Here is a 24562-nt window from a genome sequence, read left to right as displayed (position 1 = left end):
TGTGGGAGGGAAAGGGGTGGGTGGAAGTTGAGGGAGGTGTGAGTGAAAGGTGAGAAGAGATTTATATATATATATTGTTACGCCCCCGTGTTACGCCCCTGGATCTACATCTTTGTATCGGGTGATACTTTTCGCGGGATCAACTCTTTACGCTTCCGGGAGATCGTCGTCAAGGGAGTTGTTGTTAAACAACTAAGGGTCTTCTTCTGTTTTCGGGAGACATGACAGTTTTGGTCTAGCGGTCGCATCGTGCGGACGTTTTCCGAGACCGGAGCTTCTTTGCATTACGAATGCACTATTTGTTATATTTCATTGGTTTCGTGTATTGGTTCCTCATATTAAAGTTCATTTCCCTATTATGCGAGTGTCTTTATTTCGCGCGCGAGTGAGAGTGACTGTGTGTGAGTGACTGAGCGAGAGGCGTCCCGAGGACGCAACATTTTGGGGGCTCAGCCGGGATAAAACCAAAGAATCGCATCTTCCTGAGTGAACGCCAAAATGACAACTCAACATTCACCGAAAGCGACGCGTTCCCGAACAACGATGAAGGAGATAGACGAGACTGATGCGTTGCAGACTGCACTGCGAGAACTACGAGAAATGCGGGCCGAACGAGAACATCAACAAGCTCGCTTTGAGGCTCTTCTCCGAGAGAAGGACGAACAGCTGCACCAGCTCGAATTGAGGATCTCCTCGCAGCAAACTAACCAGCTAAGTCCTTCTAATATAAGAGCTTCTGGGGATACACGACTGAATTTAGCTTGCGCGAGTACCGCGAGTGCCGCGATAGCCGCGAGTGCCGTGATAAACGCGGGCGAGACGACCGGTGACTTTCGTGCGAAAACGGGCTTAAAACTGAAGCCCGATACATTCGATGGAAGGGTTCCGCTGCGGGAGTTCCTCTCCCAATTTCTTTTGATAGCCGTCGCGAATAATTAGGATGAGAAAGCAAAAATGATTACTCTCGCTGCAAATTTAAGGGGAAAAGCTCGGTCCGTTTTAGAAAATGTTGAGAATTTTGAAGAATTAACATTCGCGGAATTAAAATCAAAATTAGAGTTGCTTTTTGAAGACGGAAACTTGACGCAAAATTATTACTATCTTTTTACGACACGGAAACAAAAATATGGAGAGGATTTCGCTTCCTTTGGAGCCGAACTTGAGAGACTGTCGCGTCTAGCTTACCCCGAATGTCCATATGCGGTCCGCGATAAAATAGCATGCGCGCAATTTGTCTCGGCATTAATAGACGGGTTTGTCAAAAAAACCCTTCAACTGGAGGGAATTACATCCTTACATTTGGCTATAGAAAGAGCTAAGGCCATAAAAATAATTCAGGGGGATAGTTTTGATAGAAAAAGAGACAATTTTAGTAATAAAGGAAATTACGGCAAAATAAGTCAAAATTATCAAAAAGGAGAGAGGAGCGACGCGCGAACCGATTCCGAAAAAAAGAAAAGCGAACGGTTTGACTCGAAAGGGGAAGCGCAAGCGAACAACTTTTCGGCCAAAGAGAAAGAATGTTGGTCTTGCGGGAAGATTGGGCATTTGCGTTTTCAATGTTCTGAGGCGAAGGAAAACTAGAGGTAGTTGAATTTTTCGGGGAAAATTCAATTCTTACAGAAAACGCCCCGACGTCCAATTTTGTTGATCTCATTGATTGTAGTGTTAGAAGGACCTTTCTCTATTGTAAAGAAATTCAACGATGTGGTGTACTGCATTCAGAAGACACCCAGACATCGGAAGAAAGTAGTGCATGCAGATAGATTAGCTCCATTTTTAGATAGAAATATTGATTGTTAATTAGAAATAGTACAAAACTCAAATAAAGATTGCTAGAAATTGGAGAGTTGTGTTTGTGTGTATATTTGTAAGTGCATTTTTTTTAATTGGTGAATTTATTCTGCGTAAGGAATGTTTTCTTTTCTAGTTGGAAATTTTTAAGAAGAGGCTTGCCTGAGTTTTCGTTACGAGAGAATTCTCTGAGGAAGTTCCTGCGACCATTACTCGAGGGCAACTGGCTCCTTTCAATTGAGAAGACCGTCTCATCTTCAGAAGATTGGTCATTTGGTTCATCACGTTGAAGACTGTCCCTCTCGTGGTTTTTGATCCGTGGTTTTCCCACGAGACTGAGGGCAAATGCCGGGACAGAGACTTAGGGTGTTCACGAGGAACGTTGGGTCCACGGAAGATATTCCCCCCCTTTGTCTGAAGATTCATGGACCATTTCGTTATCCTTCCGGGAGACGGCGAGTATAGTGAAACCGCGAAGACAGCAGGGATATCTTCTATCAACTCGACTGTTATGGGAAAAATCTGGCCAATTTTTCTTCAAAAAAACAGTTCGAGTACGGAGAGGAGGAGGGCGAAGCTCGGTAACCTGTAGCAGCAGCTAAGGGAGAGCAGGATTCGTCCGGACAGTGTAGACGCGAAAGGAGAGGGACCAGGCGTTTCGTTCGGTAACCTGTAGCAGCAGCTAAGGGAGAGCGGAGTATCGTAGGTGCCCTGATAGCAGCGTCAGAGTCCTAGGTCTTCAATCTCCGTGAGAATTGTCGGGACGACAATTTTGAAGAAGGGGGGCAGTGTTGCGCCCCCGTGTTACGCCCCTGGATCTACATCTTTGTATCGGGTGATACTTTTCGCGGGATCAACTCTTTACGCTTCCGGGAGATCGTCGTCAAGGGAGTTGTTGTTAAACAACTAAGGGTCTTCTTCTGTTTTCGGGAGACATGACAGTTTTGGTCTAGCGGTCGCATCGTGCGGACGTTTTCCGAGACCGGAGCTTCTTTGCATTACGAATGCACTATTTGTTATATTTCATTGGTTTCGTGTATTGGTTCCTCATATTAAAGTTCATTTCCCTATTATGCGAGTGTCTTTATTTCGCGCGCGAGTGAGAGTGACTGTGTGTGAGTGACTGAGCGAGAGGCGTCCCGAGGACGCAACAATATATATATATATATAATCCTGATAACGTCAGCGGACGCGGACAGAGAAGAAGAAGAAGAAGAAGAAGAAGACGACATTACTTCATTTTTCATGAAAAACGTCACTTTTTGACCGCTTGTATCTCCAGAACGGCTTGACCGATTTTATTTTTTCTTGGCTCAAATTACTCGTGGCGATGCCGCCTTTCAGGTTATATTACGTGCAATTCAAAATTTTTTATATTTTAGTAGTTCTACACCCCCAAAAAATGGACTTTGATGGTGCAGGAGACTTGTAGTGTTTTTTAAGGTCTTTTAGGGTTTGAACATGGCCGGAGACACTACCGCGTCTCCTGATATATTATATATTATATATATATATATATATATATATATATATATATACCGAATGTTGCTGAGCAAATGCGACACTTTTTTAACACCCTGTATATATATATATATATATACAGGGTGTTAAAAAAGTGTCGCATTTGCTCAGCAACATTCGGTAGAAAATAAAAATTTAAGAAGAAATGTCTAATACTATTTTTTGATACAATGAGAAAATTTTTAAATACATTTTTTTTAATTTTTTAATTTTTAAATAGGAAGAAGAGACTAAAAGTATGTTTAATAATGCATTAATTAAATTAGGCTATCCAGTGTATTTTTTTCTCAGTGTATTATTATATTGTTATAATTATATATGTATAATTAATAATCTATTATGTTATATTAATTGTCCAGTTGTCAAGTTGTTAGAGAAAAAAAACCATAAAAGAAGAAAAATATAAAAGAGAGAAAGATAGAAACAGTGAGAAAAAGAGAGAGAAGAAGATAAAAGAAAGAGACGAACAAAAAACGTATGTTTAATAATATATTATTTAAAATAGGCTATTCTCTGTGTGTGTGCGTGCGTGCGTATGTATATGTGCGTGCATTGACAAAAATATTGTTATCTTTATTAATTAAACTTTTAAATTAATAATATTTTATTAATTGAACATATAAAATAATTTAAATTAAATATAACATATATTAAAAACAAAATTGTTTTTATTTGATTTAGACATTAATATATGTTTAATTAACAAAATATTGTAATAATTTAGTTGAAAGGTTTAGTCAAGTTAACAAAACCATAAAAAAATACCTTTTTTTAAAAAAAAGTAAAAAAAAGGGCGCCAAGTTTACGCGTCATGTGTTAAAGTGTTTTATAAAAAATATAAAACTTTTATGTTGTAAAATTAATATTTCTAAAAAAAAATAATATCTAAAATTTGCGCCAAATGAATAAATATTTATAAAAAAAATTGAAAATTAGAAACTTATGCAAAAATTAAAAAATTAATACAAAATTAAAAAAATTAAAAAACTTTAGTTAAAAAAACTTTTAGCATTATTTTAATGTGTGATTGGAGAAAATTTTTCACTTTTCACGTTTTCACTTTAATAAAAGTTACAGAATTGATACCAAGAAATGTAGTGTAAGAAGAAAAAAAGAAAAAAATTATAAAATTGCAGGAAAAAATTTATAGACACACACATTGTTTCTTCAAGGTTATATTAAATGGTTAAGAGAATATGCGTTATGTGCTATATTTTTTATTTAAGAAATAAAAACGTTGAGAGAGAGAGAGAGAGAGAACTAATAGAATGTATTAAATTGAATTTTTATATATAATGTTTGTATTTAATTGATTTATTTTTTATTAGGTACGCTTAGAAGTATTATATATCAGGAAGTGAAAGCGAAAGGACAAAAGCAGAAGAAATATATATTTATTATAGATTATTCAGTTATAGATTGTTCAGGTAATTATGTCTATTAATAACAAAACTGTTGTCAACAAAAAGATTACAATCTATTAAACATAAGCTAACTGCAATGTGACATATCTCATACTCATATGTAACGCGATTATATTGTTAAATTGGAAATTATAATATATTGATGTTATCCCAGATAAGCAAGTATGCCCAAGCAACGTATAAAAATAAGATGCTAGCAATCAATGCTGGTTCTTTGCTAGGAATATGAATTAAATATTTGAGTAGCTAGCATGACGTTAACATTTTGTCGTAATCAAATGCTCAGCTAAAAAAGAAACATATCAAATAAGCATTCTATTAACAAAATGTTAGCATATGTTTTCAGTTTGCTAACAGATATAAATATGCTACTATCATTATGTCAGCGTTAATTGTCAACATCCATTTAATTCTAATGCCAGCATAATGTTTAAAACGTGCAATCTTTCATTTCCGACATCAAATGCTAGCAAACAATAGCTCAATGGACGACATAGATGCGTAGCAAGATGGTAACATTTTTATTAGCAACATGAAAGCAACTTGTGTTTTCACTGGTTATCTGGAATGTCACTGTTAGCTTGTAAAATGTATAAAAAGGTGTTGAACATATACATATATATGTACATATATACTATATTTAATATTTCTATTTATTGATTATTTATTTTTATTAGGTATGTTTAAAAGTATTGCGTACAAAAAGAGCTACGTATAAAGGAACTACCTGCAAGGATAATAAAGAATAAAGTATAGATAATAGAGGAAAATCAGAAAGAAGAAAATCAGGAAAGATAAATAGGATTTTAAGGGGAAAAGAAGATGACGGTAATAAATTGTTTGCTAAAGAGCGATTTTCAAGGTCATTTAAAGTCATTTATGTTATATATATATATATATATATATATATATGTATGTCAAAAGGTAGTTTTCAGGACGCATCTTAGACATATGATTTCTATAGATAACAGTGTAGTAAGTAATGTTTAGAATGCTTTTTAGTCAACAAAAATCAGTATTTTTGAAAATATATTGAAATATGTATGGAATGGTGGTTATCAGGTCAATCTTATTTTTAACTAAAACGATAAATTTTCCTTTATTTAACATATGCATGTTATTGATTTGATATTTATTAATAGTTTTTGATCAATTTTGCATTATACGAAAAACAAATTGATAAAATATATGTAATTTTCTTATAAGTTCTTAATACTGCCATTTAATTAAATTTTTATTGAAGCAAAAGGCAACTTTCAGACTCTTTATTTTCTTAATAAAAAATAGTGATTAACTCATCCTATTAAATTTTTTTTTACTCTCACATAAAAATAATGTCAATTAGAAATATTATAAATAATTAAAGTGTATTATTAATTAAGAGGGAATAGAAATTACATGTAAAAAGATGTAGGTACTGAAATCCACCATTTCGTCAGAATTAAGTTAAATGCTGAGGCAGATTTCAGGTCTTATATATTCTAAAATACTTCAAATATAATTTTCATTATATTCATCAGACTAATGTTTAAAAACAAGAATAAACAGTTAGGAAAAATCATAATTAAACTTATTTTTATGAAAAAGAAAATAAAAAATTTACTAAATTAATATTAATATTATAAAATAGTTTCTCCTCAGAAGATAAACAATCTAAAAAGACTCAGAGTATTATTTAACAAAATTTAATAATTTTCGAAATCTTTTGCCTAGAATTAATGATTTGATATCAGCCACATATTATAGACTAAAAACCTACTGTCATATATAGACCTGAAAACTACCATTGCCATATGTAGACTTGAAAACTACCAATTGAAAAGAATAATATAATACTTTCAACATTTACACGTATTCCAAAACGTGGTTAAATTGTTATTACATGTTTAATTTAATGTTTGCTTAGAAATATGTCGCCGTATTAGTTTAACATGATCCAAAACATAAATCTGCGGAACAAAATTGGATTCAAACGACGAACTTATGGGAACTGAATTTTGTTTAATAATTTTAAAAATTATTTTTCTCGTGATGGACAAATATCTATCGAACTAGTGAATCAAACAGACTTAAAAATTTAGGTCATCTATTGCCGAAAAATCGACGGATCGGAAACTGCTATTCGGCTGTTATGTATAGACCTGAAATCTACCAATTGAGCAAAACAATATAATTCTTACAGCGTTTACGCGTAATTTCAATACCTGCTAAAGCTGTTATATGTTTCATTTAATATTTGTTTAGAAACATGTCTCAGTATTAGTTTCACGTGATCCAAAACGTTAATTCTGCACATCGGTTTTAGTTAATCTGCGAAACGAAATCGGGTTGAAGGAAGAATTCATGGAAACTGAATTTTGTATAAATAATTTTAAAATTACATCTTTTCCTGATGGACAAGTATCTATCGAAATAATGAATCAAACAGACTTAATAATTTAGGTCACCTGTTGTCGAAAAATCAACGGATCGGAAATTTCCATTCGGCTGTTATGTATAGACCTAAAATCTAGCAATTGAGCAAAACAGTATAATTGTTTCAGCGTTTACGCGTAATTCCAATATCTGCTAAAGCTGTTATATGTTTCATTTAATATTTGCTTCGAAACATGTCGCAATATTGGTTTCACGTGATCCAAAACGTTAATCCTGCATATCGGTTTTAATTAATCTGCGGAACGAAATCGGGTTGAATGAAGAATTCATGGAAACTGAATTTTGTATAAATAATTTTAAAATTACATCTTTTCCTGATGGACAAGTATCTATCGAAATAATGAATCAAACAGACTTAATAATTTAGGTCACCTGTTGTCGAAAAATCAACGGATCGGAAATTTCTATTCGGCTGTTATGTATAGACCTAAAATCTAGCAGTTGAGCAAAACAGTATAATTCTTTCAGCATTTACGCGTAATTCTAGTACCTGCTAGGCTGTTATATGTTTCATTTAATGTTTGCTTAAAAACATGTCTCAGTATTAGTTTCACGTGATCCAAAACATTAATTCTGCACATCGGTTTTAGTTAATCTGAGGAACGGAATCAGATTCATATGAAGAATTCATAGAAATTGAATTTTGTGTAAATAATTTGAAAATTCTTTTCTTCCAGATAGACAAGTATCTATCGAATTAATGAATCAAACAGACTTAAGAATTTAGGTCATCTATTGTCGAATAATCAACCGATCGGAAACTGCCATTCGGCTGTTATGTATAGACCTGAAATCTGCCAATTGCATAACAGTATAATTTTTTCAGCGTTTACGCGTAATTCCAATATCAACTAAAGCTGTTATATGCTTCATTTAATATTTGCTTCGAAACATGTTGCAATATTGATTTCACGTGATCCAAAACGTTAATCCTGCATATCGGTTTTAGTTAATCTGCGGAACGAAGTCGGGTTGAATGAAGAATTTATGGAAACTGAATTTTGTATAAATAATTTTAAAATTACATCTTTTCCTGATGGACAAGTATCTATCGAAATAATGAATCAAACAGACTTAAGAATTTAGGTCATCTATTGTCGAATAACAACGGATCGGAAACTGCCATTCGGCTGTTATGTATAGACCTGAAATCTACCAATTGAGCAAAACAGTATAATTCTTTCAGCGTTTACGCGTAATTCTAGTACCTCCTAAGCTGTTATATGTTTCATTTAATGTTTGCTTAGAAACATGTCTCAGTATTAGTTTCACGTGATCCAAAACATTAATTCTGCACATCGGTTTTAGTTAATCTGCGGAACGGAATCGGAATCAAATGAAGAATTCATAGAAACTGAATTTTGTGTAAATAATTTGAAAATTACTTATTTCCAGATTGACAACTATCTATCGAATTAATGAATCAAACAGACTTAAGAATTTAGGTCATCTATTGTCGAATAATCAACGGATCGGAAACTGCCATTCGGCTGTTATGTATAGACCTGAAATCTACCAATTGAGCAAAACAGTATAATTCTTTCAGCGTTTACGCGTAATTCCAATATCTGCTAAAGCTGTTATATGTTTCATTTAATATTTGCTTCGAAACATGTCGCAATATTGGTTTCACGTGATCCAAAACGTTAATCCTGCATATCGGTTTTAGTTAATCTGCGGAACGAAATCGGGTTGAATGAAGAATTCATGGAAACTGAATTTTGTATAAATAATTTTAAAATTACATCTTTTCTTGATGGACAAGTATCTATCGAAATAATGAATCAAACAGACTTAAGAATTTAGGTCATCTATGGTTGAATAATCAATGGATCGGAAACTGCCATTCGGCTGTTATGTATAGACCTGAAATCTACCAATTGAGCAAAACAGTATAATTCTTTCAGCGTTTACGCGTAATTCCAATATCTGCTAAAGCTGTTATATGTTTCATTTAATATTTGCTTCGAAACATGTCGCAATATTGGTTTCACGTGATCCAAAACGTTAATCCTGCATATCGGTTTTAGTTAATCTGCGGAACGAAATCGGGTTGAATGAAGAATTCATGGAAACTGAATTTTGTATAAATAATTTTAAAATTACATCTTTTCTTGATGGACAAGTATCTATCGAAATAATGAATCAATTTAGGTCATCTCTTGTCAAATAATCAATGGATCGGAAACTGCCATTCGGCTGTTATGTATAGACCTGAAATCTACCAATTGAGCAAAACAGTATAATTGTTTCAGCGTTTACGCGTAATTCCAATACCTGATATAGCTGTTATTTGTTTCATTTAATGTTTGCTGTGAAACATGTTGCAGTATTAGTTTAACGTGACTTAAAACATTAATTCTGCACATCGGTCTTAGTTAATCTGCGGAACAAAAGCGGATTTAAATGACAAACTTATGGGAACTGAATTTTGTTTAATAATTTTAAAAATTACTTTGTCTTGTGATTGACAAATATCTATCGAACTAATGAATCAAATGGATTTCATTTCGGTCTTGTCAAAAAGTCAACGGTCTGATAACTGCCATTTTGCTGTTATGTATAGATCTGAAAGCTGCCATCTTATAAGATCTTTAATATTTTTGGCTTTCTAAACACTATCGACGTACTTTACAAAGCTCTTCTTTTGTATGTTTCTTTATGATTTATTTGAGAATGTTACATTATTAGTTTAAATGATCTATGATGGGCAAATCTCTATCAATGTAATTATTTAAGGAAAATTAATATTATTTAATAAATTTAAGGAAAATAATATTTTTTATTATTATGAAATTGTTTAACCTGTCTATGTTTAATTTTAATAGTCTGTTTCTTTGCATTGAAGTCTATAATATGCTAAAATGCTCACTAATACATGAAAGAGAACGGACTGAAAGAGAAGAAAATTTATTCCATTCTGTTTTTTTTAATATTATGCTAGAGAAAAAAAAGGAATGTATCATAATTAATCAAATATGAATTTAAAAAGGAAATATTTAATTTAAGAGTTTAACACGGCTCTGTAATATAAATATAAATTTAAAGTGTAAGATAGGCAACAAGAGCCAATTGCGGAAGGCAGCGCGCTATCCCAACGAAACTAAATTTTTTCGTTAGAATTAAATATCTGTGCACAAGGCACCAAATTTTTACTTGGTCACTGCCAAGATTTAAAATATGAAATAATCTCATATTTGAGATTTAATTTCAATAACCCTTTAACCCCCCTACGGAAATAAATAAATGCAAGAGAAAAATATAGATCCGAAAGTCGCTGAATCGGGAATCGAACCCGAGACCTTTCGCTTGCCGGGCGACTGCTCTTCCAACTGAGCTATTCAGATCCCTTCGATTCTATACTTTTCTCTGTTATATCTATAATAATGTTGATAAACAAACGCCTTTAAGCCAGCGTGTATAAGTTAAGAGTTTAACACGGCTCTGTAATATAAATATAAATTTAAAGTGTAAGATAGGCAACAAGAGCCAAGAAATATTTAATATTTTTTTTGTGTACAATTTCTTACATTGTACTTAGGATTTCAGCGAGTAATTTAATTCTTTTTTTTATATATTATTATTCTACCCTTTTCTATGCAATTCTTTTTTAGTATCCGCATTTCTAAGTCTTTTTTTTTAGGCAACAAGAAAGACGATCAAATATTTAAATCTTGACCCTGAATAAAACATATATGTATGTACTTTTAAGAATTTGGGAAATATGAGATATTTTGAGATTGTAAGTAAATTATTAATCAAAATATTAGTAAATTAGTAATGTATTATATATCTTATCGTATCTTATCGCATCTGTTACAAGGTAAAAGTAATCACTAAATAATAAATAATAATATTAAACAATAATTAATAAATATTTTTCATAAAATTTATTATTAATACACACTCAAAGTTGTATTTCTTTTTTTGAGGTAATACATTATAGGGATTTTGTTATAACAATATTTTATAAAATATAATTTATTTGTTATACCTATCACATAACAATGCATTTTAACTTTTTCTTAATACAGTCTTATCACTTGTATCAGTTTTATATAGCACTTTAAGGAAAGAATCTTTTAATATTATAATAGTTTGCAGATTTAACAACAGAAAATATTGTACTACATTGTACTGTTTAACATACATCAAAATCTCATCTGATATAAAATTTTTCTATTAACTATAATACATTTTGTAATCTTATATCTATTACAACAATCTCTTCATAATACTGTAAATTCTTTCATAGTTTGGAATACCAGAATCTTTTTTTCAAAACTAAATTATTGCTTAACATACTAATAAAAAAGACTAAAAGTTTAGCCACATATATTATAACAAAATTTGCATATAAATGTACTTAAACTGTATTTTCTTAGTTATAGTTAAAACCAAATTACAAGAAACTTAATTTTATCATGTTGTATAAAATTTGTGCAAAAAACTTTTATTAAGCACGTTAATATATTTAAAAATAAAATAAAAATTGATAAATTTTTTATTTAAATATTTTTGAGTTAAGTAATTTTATACTTCTAGTTATTATTATTTTGAGAATATTTAATAATAATTTATATTTAAATTTATATTAAAAATATTTCTGGGAGGATAATATATTATGAAAATTAATTAAATCTTTGGAATTTTTGTTTTACCACTTATAATATTATGAAGCCATGTCTTTATCTGCGGCACTGTGCGTTTTTGTAGACATGAATGTTTTTGTCTTAAAGTCTCAATATCTCTTCCAGATGGTAAGCGTGATTTTTCTATTTCTTGAGAAAAATCTGTTAATATTATTTGAATTTCTTTTTGCGTCCATCGCTTCCTTTTAGTTGGCCCAAATGGTGATGCTAGCAATTATATTATTAATTTATTGAATAACTTAGTACAGCTAATTATTATATAAGAAACATATGTATAATTTATAAAATAAAATATTAATAATATAAAATGTTTACTTAATATGCAGTCCAAAATCAAATGCAGGAAAGATTATTAGCTCATTCTTGAAATCATTTTAAAATAAAAATCTTATGATATTAAAATCTTTAGGCTAAAATAGTTTTTAAATGAGAAGCATTTAAAGTTATTCAATCATCTTTATTATTGTACGATGTACAGTGACTGTACAGTATATAGTTGACTGAATAGCGCAATGACTAGCTAACTTTTAATGTTTTAAAACTTATTATAGCCTCGATATTTTGTTATAGGATTTTCATCTCAAAATGATTTCAAGAATATGCTAGTAACATTTGATACGTTTACTCTAGGACACTTTGCATATTAAAATAATGTTAAAGTTATTAGTTAAGATAAATATTAAAGAAAAGGTTATCATTTTAGTAATTGTAATAATTACAGTTATTATTTTTTTATAGAAAGAGAGCTATTATATATTATTAATATATTATAAATGTAACAGAAATTACAAAATAAAAATTTTATTATATAATGCAAAAAATGATTTAAAATATATGCTTACTGCTTCGTTTTTTCTTAGGTGTTTTTGATGATGGTATATTATTATTAATTTCAATATCATCAGAATGAGAGGATTCAGATGAGTCATTTAAATTCTCAGAAATAAGATTTTGCTCAATTTCTCCATCTTCATTGTCATTTTCCTCATTAAAAATAGCTAGATTTAGAAGTCGGGAGAATCTTGGAATATCTAATTCAGGAATTGACTGTCGATAATGCGATTTGTGTATGCTTTTATCATGACCCATAAAGTTTGCCAACTCTGTAACTTCCGATTCTGAAAGATTAAGTGTGATGCATTTTGTGGCAATATGTTTTCGTAGTTTGGTGCCTCGTAAAGTAAGAGGTTTTGCTGCTCCACATTTTGAAGAATAGTCTCGCATAAGAATGCACGCTTTCAAATGCTTATATCGATGTTTATCGTATCCAGGAATGCCAAAAAGGTAAGGGCTTTCTGATTTTATTTTTGCATTTAATCTATGTTGCAGTAATAATTCGATGCAATCTTGTAATTGTGAATGCAACAATACGGGAACTGTACGACCTAGTTTACCTCTAATATCAAATGTAACGAATTTTTTAATAGCCTAATACAACAAACAGAAAAAATACATAAAAGAAAAATTATTATAGAATAAATATAATAAAAGTATTATAAATTTTATGCATTAAAATTAATAAAATATAAATAATTTAAAGGAAGAAAAATATAAATTATTAGATATAAAATATATTTTAACGCAATAATTTATTTATTTAATAATTATTAAAATAATATTACCTCTTTTCCAGACTCTGATAATGAATTGTACACTTCAGAATCTGTGTGTTCTCCTACACTTTTAAAACTTTTGTAATCTTCTATTAGAACTTTTTCTATTTCACCTGCTCTTCTTCTGTTATAAACTTGCATAGAAATAAGCGTAACTTTTAATAATTCTAACCATGTACTGTAATTATAAGATTTAAGAAGCTCACTATACAATATGTTTCTTTCTTCTTTTAAATAATTATATAATTTCTGGATATCCTCCATATCTGGTAATTCAATTTTATTATGTCTTTTATTTTGCGTTACAGTTTCCTCTGCTATTTTATTTATTGTTGCTCCATAATCTTCTTCTAAAAGTTTCAAGAAATTTTCTACCTTTCTTAAACCCTCATTATCATCTTTTTTTATATATTCAGTACATAATATGTTTCCTAATTTTTTTAAGAGCGTACCAAGTCGTGTAGCGACAGACGGTGTTTTAAATTTATTAGTATCAGGATTAAATTGAGCTACATCTTTAGCAGCTAAAATGCATGAATCATAATTGCACGGTTGATATATTGAGGCAAAATTAGTGATATTTGAATTAAATTTCTTAATAGAAATTAAGTAACGACCTAAAAGTCTTAATTCTGCTCTTATCATATCATGGTGGCGTTGATTCCTAAATTTATTACATAATTTATTTGCGCGAAGTATCACTAACTCATCATATCTTATTATTCTACACACATTGTCATCTCTCATAATTGGGAAGATTACTTTTCTAACCATATCACTGGCTTTAGTGTGTATCCGTGCTTGTACTTTTCTACCAAGTACCATAACATGTCTGCCAATACTTCTTTTGTTACAATTTTGAAAGTGATGTCTTACATTATTTTTTGTATAAAAGCCCTTACACTTTGGACAACAAATATATTCTGATGCAAGTTTGTTAATTTTCGAAGGTCTCCGAGATACTATCAATTCTCCTGTATTAAACTGCGAACTAGTATTATATATAAAATTACTTTCTTTTCTAATAGTCTCTATGATGGCCTTTCTTTCTGAATTACCTAAGAAAAATAATATAAAAATAAAAGAAAAATAATATAAACATTTTTTAATAAAGATATGTATAATGCAACATTTGATTCAAAATGATGTGTATAGATTATTATATATTATATTTACCTTTAGGAAGCAAAATAAATTTTTTTACCTCTTCCTCATTTTTATGAACAGTCTCTAAGTGTCGTGCAAATTTAGTTTGTAATTTTTTGCAATACTTGCAAAAATATTTTTTATTTTGTCCTTTCTCTTGAGATTTAAGCACAATAAGATTTGTATCATCACAATTTGCTTTTTCTTCATATTTCGAGGTATTAAGACTATCATTTGTAGTATTAGACTTTTCATTTTTATCAAAGCTTTCAAAAATAGAAATATTTGATTCATCATCTGAATCATTGGAAACATCATAATCTGGATCATTATTGTAATCCTCACTGTCTTCATAAATATTGTCTGAAATCAAAATGTATAATTTTTGATGTAATACGTAATGAATATACATTAATATGTTATATTAATGTATAATAGATATATATATATATATATATATATATATTAATGTGTAATAGATATATATATATATATATATATATATATATATATATTATTTTCAATATCAATAATTATATCAAAGATGCAAAAGAGAAAAATAGAATACTTAGAATACTTAAAATACTTAAAAATAAATTTCAAAACTATTATACATGCTATATGTTTATAGAGAGCTTTCTATAATATTATTAAAGTTATGAAAATTTTTAATTGTAATTATTTATAAACAGATACCTTATAAGTTCTTCAAAAAGTTCAATAAAATAAAGAATTTAATCTAATTTATTAAATTATCTGTTTGATTAATTTATCTTTATTTACATATAGTTCTTAAGGATTTTTTAAAGATTTTGCTCGTGTATCTAATATCAAAACTTTGGCATGACATTATATAACAAAATATACATACATATTAATCTATTAATAATACATTATATTAAAATAACCATATTATGTTCGTTATAAAATTATATGTAACAACGTTTAATTTGGAAGCAAATAGATATAAATTGTATTGTTACCTTGTTGATTAACTGTTGTTATTTGACAAAGTTTTAAAGTTTTATTTTGAATATTGTCTTCTGCAACGTTAGAATTAATACCTACGAGAATAAATCATAATAGATTAACTAGTACATACATACTAGATTAACTAATTAGCAATAATTTTTTAACTATAATAATTAAATAAAAAAAGTTTCTCTCTCACACATATACACACTCTTTTGTATAAATTCATTATATCCATACAATTTATGTGACATATGACCACTCTAGTTTACATAAAAACAATTAAATTATTATACAATACTTTACCATTGGAGTCATTTATTATTTCTGTCACTTCCTTATATTGAGCATTTATTTCTACTAAAGTAGTAAAAGATGAATTCAATATATGTTCCAAAGAGATATCCTCGTTCATAGAAAAATTAATATTTAAATCTAAAAAATTATTAAAATTCATGATAAATTTGCTTGTAAATTAAAATATTTAATTAATATTGTAATATTAATTAAACAAGTTAACTTCAAAATGAAAATAATAAACTGAATATGAATTATAAATATTATTTTGTAGATAGGCTGTTTCTTCTTTATTTAATATTTAAAATTTCCAAAAATTTATTCAAAAATACAATTGTAACAAAATTAGTATCATTATTATCAAAAATGGATATAGAATATTTATATTTATATGTAATAATGCTTAGAAAAATTAATATTTAAATCTAAAAAATTATTAAAATTCATGATAAATTTGCTTGTAAATTAAAATATTTAATTAATATTGTAATATTAATTAAACAAGTTAACTTCAAAATGAAAATAATAAACTGAATATGAATTATAAATATTATTTTGTAGATAGGCTGTTTCTTCTTTATTTAAAATTTAAAATTTCCAAAAATTTATTCAAAAATACAATTGTAACAAAATTAGTATCATTATTATCAAAAATGGATATAGAATATTTATATTTATATGTAATAATGCTTATCATGCAGTTAAACATAACATTTCAATATTTAAATTAGTTATATTACCTGTATTATCAATTGTTTTATCATTTAGTATTTCAAAAAGATTAGTTTGAGAAATACTTGGTTGAACATCTAAAAAATGAACTAATACCAAATAATGTTATTATTTTTCTGTGCATGTTATTTTTATGAAGAAATAAGTTTATATAAACATGAATCAAAACGCATACCTTGTTGATTATTTTTTTCTGGAGATATTTCAGAAATATTTGGTTGAATATCTAATAAAGGAACTATAATTATTCCAAATGATTGATAATTAATATTTTTATGAAAAGAATATTAAATAAAAGATAGATAAATATCTCAACTACATACTACTTTTCTACGCATATTACTTTTATGAAGAAATAAGTTTATATAAACATGGATCAAAGCACACACCTTGATGATTACTTTTTTCTGGAGATATTTCAGAAATATTTGGTTGAATATCTAAAAATGGAACTATAATTATTCCAAATGATTGATAATTAATATTTTTATAAAAAAAATATTAAATAAAAGATAGGTAAATATCTCAACTATATGCTACTTTTCTACGCATATTACTTTTATGAAAAAATAAATTTATATAAACATGGATCAAAGCACACACCTTGATTACTTTTTTCTGGAGATATTTCAGAAATACTTAGTTGAATATCTAAAAAAGGAACTATAATTATTCTAAATGATCGATAATGAATATTTTATGAAAAAATCTTAAATAAAAGATAGCTAAATATCTCAGCTACGTATTGCTTTTCTACGCATATTACTTTTATGAAGACATAAGTTTATATAAACATGGAAACATATCAAAGCGCATACCTTGTTGATTACTTTTTTCTAGAGATATTTCAGAAATATTTGGTTGAATATCTAAAAAAAGAACTATAATTATTCCAAATGATTGATAATTAATATTTTTATAAAAAGAATATTAAATAAAAGATAGGTAAATATCTCAGCTACATACTACTTTTCTACGCATATTACTTTTATGAAGAAATAAGTTTATATAAACATGGATCAAAGCACACACCTTGATGATTACTTTTTTTTGGAGATATTTCAGAAATACTTAGTTGAATATCTAAAAAAGCATAAATAATTATGGCAAATGATTGATAATTAATATTTTATGAAAAAATACTAAATAAAAGATAGGTAAATATCTCAGCTATATGCTACTTTTCTACGCATATTACTTTTATGAAAAAATAAGTTTATATAAACATGGATTAAAGCACACACCTTGATTACTTTTTTCTGGAGATATTTCAGAAATACTTAGTTGAATATCTAAAAAAGGAACTATAATTATTCTAAATGATCGATAATGAATATTTTATGAAAAAATATTAAATAAAAGATAGCTAAATATCTCAGCTACGTATTGCTTTTCTACGGATATTACTTTTATGAAGAAATAAGTTTATATAAACATGGATATCAAAGCGCATACCTTGTTGATTACTTTTTTCTAGAGATATTTCAGAAATATTTGGTTGATTGCTTTTTTCTATATTTCTTAACAAATTAGCATCAATATCTAAAAAATAATTTGTATATTTTTAGAAGAAATAAAATTGATATAAAAAATAATATAATGATATAAAACTTTTTGTCACCTTCATTACTTTCCATAGAACTTGAAGTGATACTTAAGTCGATTTGTTTTAAATATATTTTTGGTATATTATTCCTCAGATTTTTAGCAATTTCTTCAAGAGCCATATAACTTTCTTAAAACAATATTTGTATACAAAATTATTACTTAACAAGTATTATCCAGTAAGTAACAGTAATATAACCTCAATGTTATAATTTCTCACTAACTGTTACATAGATAGAAGGCATATTACATTGTTGCAGTTACAATAATAGTCAGTAGAAAATTATAACATAGATGTTATGTTATTATTTAGTATTTAATGTAATTTAGTTAGTATTTAATGTTTACTGGATACATAGATATAATTACATATATAAAATTTTACATAATTTTATCTACTTACTACTAGATATTATCCATCCTCTGGTTTTTCTTTTTTTTTACGCATTATTTTATAATTATTTTTATTTTTGCTCAAAGAATATATTGTGTAACACTGTGTCTCACAAATTAAAAGAGGTTATTTTACTATCTATTTCTTAGGCTGCATTCAGAAACTACACTCAAAACACAGTGACAGCTATAACGCGGCAACACTTGCTACGCGGCAAAAAACGATGCGATAGTCAATCAACTTACAATTTTTCCATTTATTTTATTTTTTCCATTTATTTATTTAGTATTTATTCTTCTAAGATCGACACTTAGGCCCGTATTCATAATCCGTTGTTATATTTAAGATCATCTTAAGACCTCGTTCAATCAATCAAATGGCCGCATAGCATCTTTTGATTGGTTGAACGATGTCTTAAGACAATCTCAAATATAAGAACGGATTATGAATACGGGCCTTAATGAGTTATTAGAAGTTCGTAAGGTCTTAATGAATTATTTAAATCACATGGATGTATGAAAAGCAAAAGTATTAAAAGATCTGGCGCAAATGATAGGTTTATATAATATATACAGTAAAATGGTAGTTTACAGATCAATTAGTTTTTAACAAAAAAATATCAAAATGTTTAAATATTGATCTTATTTTAAAACATCTTTAATTATTTTTCTTTAAAAACATACTAAAATTATAATTTTTACTTAATTATTTATTTATATTTGCAAAGATGTCTAACGGCAGTTTTAAAAACATATATAGCAAAGTTGATTAAAAGACTATATATTTACTTTATATAAGATTAATCAAGTAATTAGTACTGTAACTAAATTGTTTATAAATATATACAACATATATAAAGCTTATCTTGTAAATAATAACAATTAAATGTATTTAGTATAAAATTTTTATATTTATTGGCAATTTTAAGGACTTTATATAAAGAAATTAAAGAATGGTAGTTTTTAGGACAGTTCCTAAAACTGCCGATAAACATGTATGGCTTTCAGGACTGACTTGAAAACCACCAAGAGTTCTCAAAACTGCCGATTTATACCAAAAATCGTCCCGAAAGCTACCTCTTGACATACATATATATATATATATATATATATATATATGTATATATGTGTCAATGGGTTTATTCTGAGACATTTCCCGACATTTATTGACATATTCCGAGACATTTGCAGGGTTCCAGGCCTGACCTGGAAGAATTATATGTCAAATGGCAGTTTCCAGGACAGTCCTGGAAAACTTATGTATATACATATAGAAATTGCATATTTAAACGTATATACAAAAGAAACAGATGTATACAAATGTTAAACACCTGTATACAATTGAAGGATAAGAAATATATTATTTAATTTTGATAAGAACAATAATCAATATATACGTATATAATCAGTAATATTACAAAATTTGGGATAAGGATTCCTTTGTGTCCTGGAAACAAACGTTAGGCCACAAAATAATTTATTTTCATTTTTTCCATTATTTAATGCATTTAACGTAGATGTATACGATCAAAGAAATGCAGTCAGATAATGTTAGTGTACATTATTGTGCATATATGTAGTTCGTAACACTGTTGACATGCAAATTCTTTACTAAAGTTTAATTGTATTCTGTAAAATTAGATAAAACATTTAAATAGAAAGGAGCACGCACAAATCATAGGGAAAAATTGATATTAGTCGATTTGGTTGAAAATTTAGTATGATATAGTTTATGTCGTCCTGATCAAAAGTTCCAATGGGCACAAGGTTCGTGTAGCCAGTTTTCGAGATATTGGTCAAATGTTGGAAATATAGCCATTTTTTATCGAGTTAGACGCAATCGTTACGGATAGAATTTATGGATTAGAATGAAAATTAATCAAAGAGTGCTTTGGGACAGTACCCTATGAAAAAGATAAATAAATATGTGTATATACAGGGTGTTTCCGAAATCTAACCGCCCCTAGATTTCAGAAACAACTGTAAATATGAAGAAATGTTTCAGACGAAAGTTGTAGGGTTCGAAGCGAGACATAAGAAGATACTATTGATCTTAGGCTGCGTTGTTAAGGTCACATAAAGGTCATAGTCATTTTTTACATCTCTTCTGTACACAGCTGAAAAGAAGCGAAATAATTACACTGTGCAATTTTTCACCAACGAACCATCATTTTTTTGCGGCTATGGAGAAATAAAATTTTTTCTTTCAGTATCAATGCGTGACAATGATACATATGTTATTATTAAGATGCTAAATGTTAATCAGAGAAATATTATTTGTCATCGCCCAAGCAGGACTAAGGTTTCGCACGTTATTCCAATCAACAATTCAGAAGAATTACTACTCATTAAAATGAACAATATACTGTGTAAAGTAATTAGGGTGACAGATTATGTCTGCCACCATCCGAATCATTATGAAAAGAATATGTAAATATGGATGTTTATTGTGCTAATACAATCTGATACGAGTTCTAAAATATATAAACTTTTTTGTTTGTATTTTATATTACTATTATTTTATATTACTATTACTTTTATATAATAATTATTCTACTAAATAATGAATATAATACTACTACAATAACAGACAATTATTTAAAGAGCCTTATCTCATAAAACAATAAGACGAGTCATCATTTTTCGTTTCTGCAAATCTTTGTACTTTTATTATGTATTATATTAATGTTATCTTGACACCTCTTTATCTATAGACCCGGGAAAGAATTCTTTTTTTATGTTATTACTGCTTAAATAAAATAATTTTAATTTTAATTTATTTTTACGCAAATGACACAATATCTTGACATTTCAATTTGTGTGTTAATTAAAATCTTATTTGTTCCAAATATAAATCAAATTAGAAACTCAGGTTGGTTAGGTGCTTATTAAATATTAATATGATGCATATATGCGCCTGGACAAGTTAAATCTAATAGCAAGAACATATTTAAATTTAATTTTGATGCATATTTAAAACATATAAGACATATATTACTTTTAAATTTAACATTTGGTTTTTATTTGAGTTTAATTTAGTTCATATAAATGAGCAATATGAACCATATTTAAATCATATTTAACTGTTTTTCGCGGGTAATTTTGTGACTCTCGCACGACTCTCTCGCCGAGTCGAAAATTGAAATATTTAGCACACTCGCGGAGAACGGCTGCACGCAAATTCCGAAAATCTACTGATCGAATATGTAATAAATGTTACTTTGCATATATCGCACACGAGACTTCACGATTCTCGCTCGTGAAACGATTGACTGTCGGCGGCACTTTTTTGGAAAGGGCTCGGCTCGCGAAACTCGAAGTCGGCTAGCCCCGCGGCACGATACTCAGAGAAAGAGACCTCTCTCTCTCTAACACAAAACGATACGATACGAGAGGACACGGTAATTACTCTATGTTCTCGATGCCTACGGCACCAACCAACACTTATATACGGCTACTCGAGCTAACTTTTACAACTCTTATCGATGAAGCATTGAAACAGAAACAGAATCGTTAATCCGAATTTCGACGTTGTCATTTTTGTGTTGAAACAAATGGAGGAATTTTTGAACATTTATAATAAATTGAGCTAATTATTTGCGCATTTTTGTTCCGTTCTTTTGTTAATTGTTTTTTGAAGATTAAAATATATAATGTGTAATTGAAATCAATTTAATTTTTCCAGTTATGTGTTTGTTTTTTGTTAAAATCATAAAATTTCTATTTTGTACCCTTTAATATTAAAACGGAGCGTCGTAGAGAAAAACATTATTAACAAAATATGTTTGTTTTTATGTCCTCTATTTCCCCTCAAAGTTTGTCGGTCTAATTTTTTTACACCCTGTATATTTCCTTGCGCCTCTTTCTTTATTGGTTTGTTAGTATTTCCCAACAAATAGAGAAATTTTCAATGACGCCCTTTAGGTCCGGAGGCGTCTCTTTGATTTTGGAAATTATTACGATTGGTTAGGGCTTTATTTAGAGTCCTAGGTTTACAATGGAGAATTTGTTCTAATCAAGGGAGGTTGATATATTTATTACTTTCTCGAGTTGTGACTTAAACAGACCTCGCTGATCTATCAGGCGAGGATTGTTTAGAGATAGCCCTTGAAAAAATTTATTGGTTCTCAAGTGGTTCGTTGAAGAGAACAGTGGGTTATAATTTTATATTTTTCTATGCACGAAGATTGTTTTGCCTCGTCTGTCACATCGTGGCTTATCTACGGGTCTGCGATATTTTGAATATCGCCTTACGTTCTCCGAAAGAAAGAATCGCAGGACGTAATGCTAGAGTAAACTTCGTTTAGAGAGCTGTCAACTGCCTTATCTTTTAAGGCGCCGCGAGTTATAATTTAGAATTTTATAGATTAGCCTGTTTGGCTTTCGCGATTTGTGTATATCTTTTATTTTTGATCATTTAGATCTCTCTCGGATTGTTTACTTCGCTTGTCAGATCGTATGCGCCTGCGATATTTCAGATATCGTATTGCGTTCCCCGAAAGAAAAGAATCGTGGAGACCGCAGGATGTAACATTTTAATAAAGTATAAAAATTTTGTTTACAGTTTCTAGTTTTTGATGCTGTCTGGCGATTTTGAAAAATTTTAAATAACCTTGATTTTGGTCAAATAGGAAATAAATAGTAAATATGTCCGTACTTAAATCTCTACTATTTCTGGCAGATGGAGTACAAAACTAATATTGTTAATAGAATTTTATTTGCTAAATCCAAATCTGAAATATAAAAAAATAAACTATATTTTTACGCAAAGTATAATAACTTACAAGAGTCACATTTTAAAACGCTGGAGGGTCAGGTCTCTCTTCATACATGACATTAAATCCATGAAAACAGAATTGTTTTTTTTTATTTCAGTTTTGGATTTAATATAAGAAAATTAAATTAAAAATGACTTTTGTACTTGTTCAAGATTGTTCTCTTGAATTTATTGCGACAAATGCAGATCGCAATAAATAAGCATGTCATTTTTGCATATTGATGCAATTGATAATCAAAAGCGGCATATATCGAATAAAATTTGTCATTAATGATTTTACATTTGTTTGTTCAAGAAACTTCCAGTTTTTAGGTTGAAAGTCAAGAAATATTATTTATTATAAATTTATCATTATATAAAAAAAGGATTTTTATAAAACATTACAAACAGCTTAACGACGTTATTTAATGACTAATTTTTGACATCAGGCATGCGCAAAATTATGACGTGGGCCGACTATCATCTATCTCACGTGTCAAATCGACTTTTGCATATGCCAGGTGCGTATACTTCGGCTCAGAGATATTTCAACCGGATCAACCTGCGGTAAGATTACGCTGAACTTAACCTCTAAAAGCTTTAAGGCGAGCGGAACTGAGTTTTTCGCCGATACTTTCATTCTGCCATCGATTGATGGCGCATCAAGGCTCCATCACAAAGTGCAGCGCATTGACCTAGCCGCATATCTAAGAACTCATCTCGTCAATCCATGTTACTTGGATAGCGATCCAATCGAAGTACTTTCTTTGAGCCGAAATATATTTAATCATTCTTGGGGATCGCCTATGAAAAAGAAGATGGAGATTTTAATGGAGGAACGCAGAAAACTATCCTCGGATGTGTTCTTTCCAGAAATTATGACGCAACTTTTCCGCATGGTCTTCAAGATTCATTCCAATGCACTGCGAATCAAGAAAGACTTAGCACTTTTGTACAGCTTTTGGGAACAGGAAAAAGAGTCAGCCAGCCGCTCCCATTGCATTACTTTTAAGGAGATATTCGAAGAAATGTACACTTTAACGCACATGTACCGAACCAATGGACGATACGTTGTAAGGCTCTCGTTCTCTGCACCGTTAATAAATCTCGTTGAAACAAACTAGCCTAATGTTGCACTTTGTCATGAGAATAAGAGCGCTGCTCAGAATCCTCGCTTCGGTGAGCTCTACTGCACTTTCATGAATATGAGGATCTGCAACA

At 29.3% G+C, this 24562-nt stretch overlaps 1 protein-coding gene across 5 annotated transcripts; it reads right to left on the bottom strand.

The window, feature by feature from the left end:
- Positions 1 to 11050: 11050 nt before the first annotated feature.
- LOC114940750 (uncharacterized) lies at positions 11051 to 18951 on the bottom strand. 5 transcript variants are annotated; one of them, XM_085489396.1, is made up of 16 exons: positions 18596 to 18947; positions 18209 to 18322; positions 18043 to 18129; positions 17832 to 17879; positions 17620 to 17670; positions 17406 to 17456; positions 17191 to 17238; positions 16977 to 17027; positions 16763 to 16813; positions 16596 to 16676; positions 15865 to 15993; positions 15570 to 15650; positions 14617 to 14949; positions 13450 to 14498; positions 12670 to 13255; positions 11051 to 12034 (listed from the first exon to the last, which is right to left on the bottom strand). In XM_085489396.1, exons 2-16 carry the CDS (start codon positions 18312 to 18314, stop codon positions 11811 to 11813), a joined length of 2976 nt encoding a protein of 991 aa, XP_085345522.1. In that variant the 5' UTR covers positions 18315 to 18322; positions 18596 to 18947; the 3' UTR covers positions 11051 to 11810. The 5 variants fall into 5 exon arrangements, with proteins under 5 accessions (XP_085345522.1, XP_085345523.1, XP_085345526.1 ...); XM_085489397.1 differs by having other exon boundaries at positions 16596 to 16664; XM_085489400.1 differs by lacking the exon at positions 13450 to 14498 and having other exon boundaries at positions 12670 to 12945; positions 18596 to 18951.
- Positions 18952 to 24562: the final 5611 nt, after the last annotated feature.

This window comes from Nylanderia fulva, unplaced genomic scaffold (genome assembly GCF_048542155.1).
Source record: "Nylanderia fulva isolate GAGA-0341 unplaced genomic scaffold, ASM4854215v1 Scaffold82, whole genome shotgun sequence".
In the NCBI taxonomy this organism is placed as follows: domain Eukaryota; kingdom Metazoa; phylum Arthropoda; class Insecta; order Hymenoptera; family Formicidae; genus Nylanderia; species Nylanderia fulva.
The sequence above is the reverse complement of the archived record's forward strand: the minus strand, read 5'-3'. Positions and strand labels throughout refer to the sequence as shown.

Excerpts from the sequence above, each read along its gene's own strand:
- LOC114940750 (XM_085489396.1), bottom strand. The coding sequence starts at position 18,314 with ATGGCTCTTGAAGAAATTGCTAAAAATCTGAGGAATAATATACCAAAA. Across the intron at positions 16,677-16,762 it reads AGAAAAAAATAATCAACAAG|TTCATTTTTTAGATGTTCAA; the intron begins GTATGCGTTTTG and ends ATTTGGTATTAG. Across the intron at positions 15,994-16,595 it reads TAAAACAATTGATAATACAG|ATTTAAATATTAATTTTTCT; the intron begins GTAATATAACTA and ends ATAATTTTTTAG.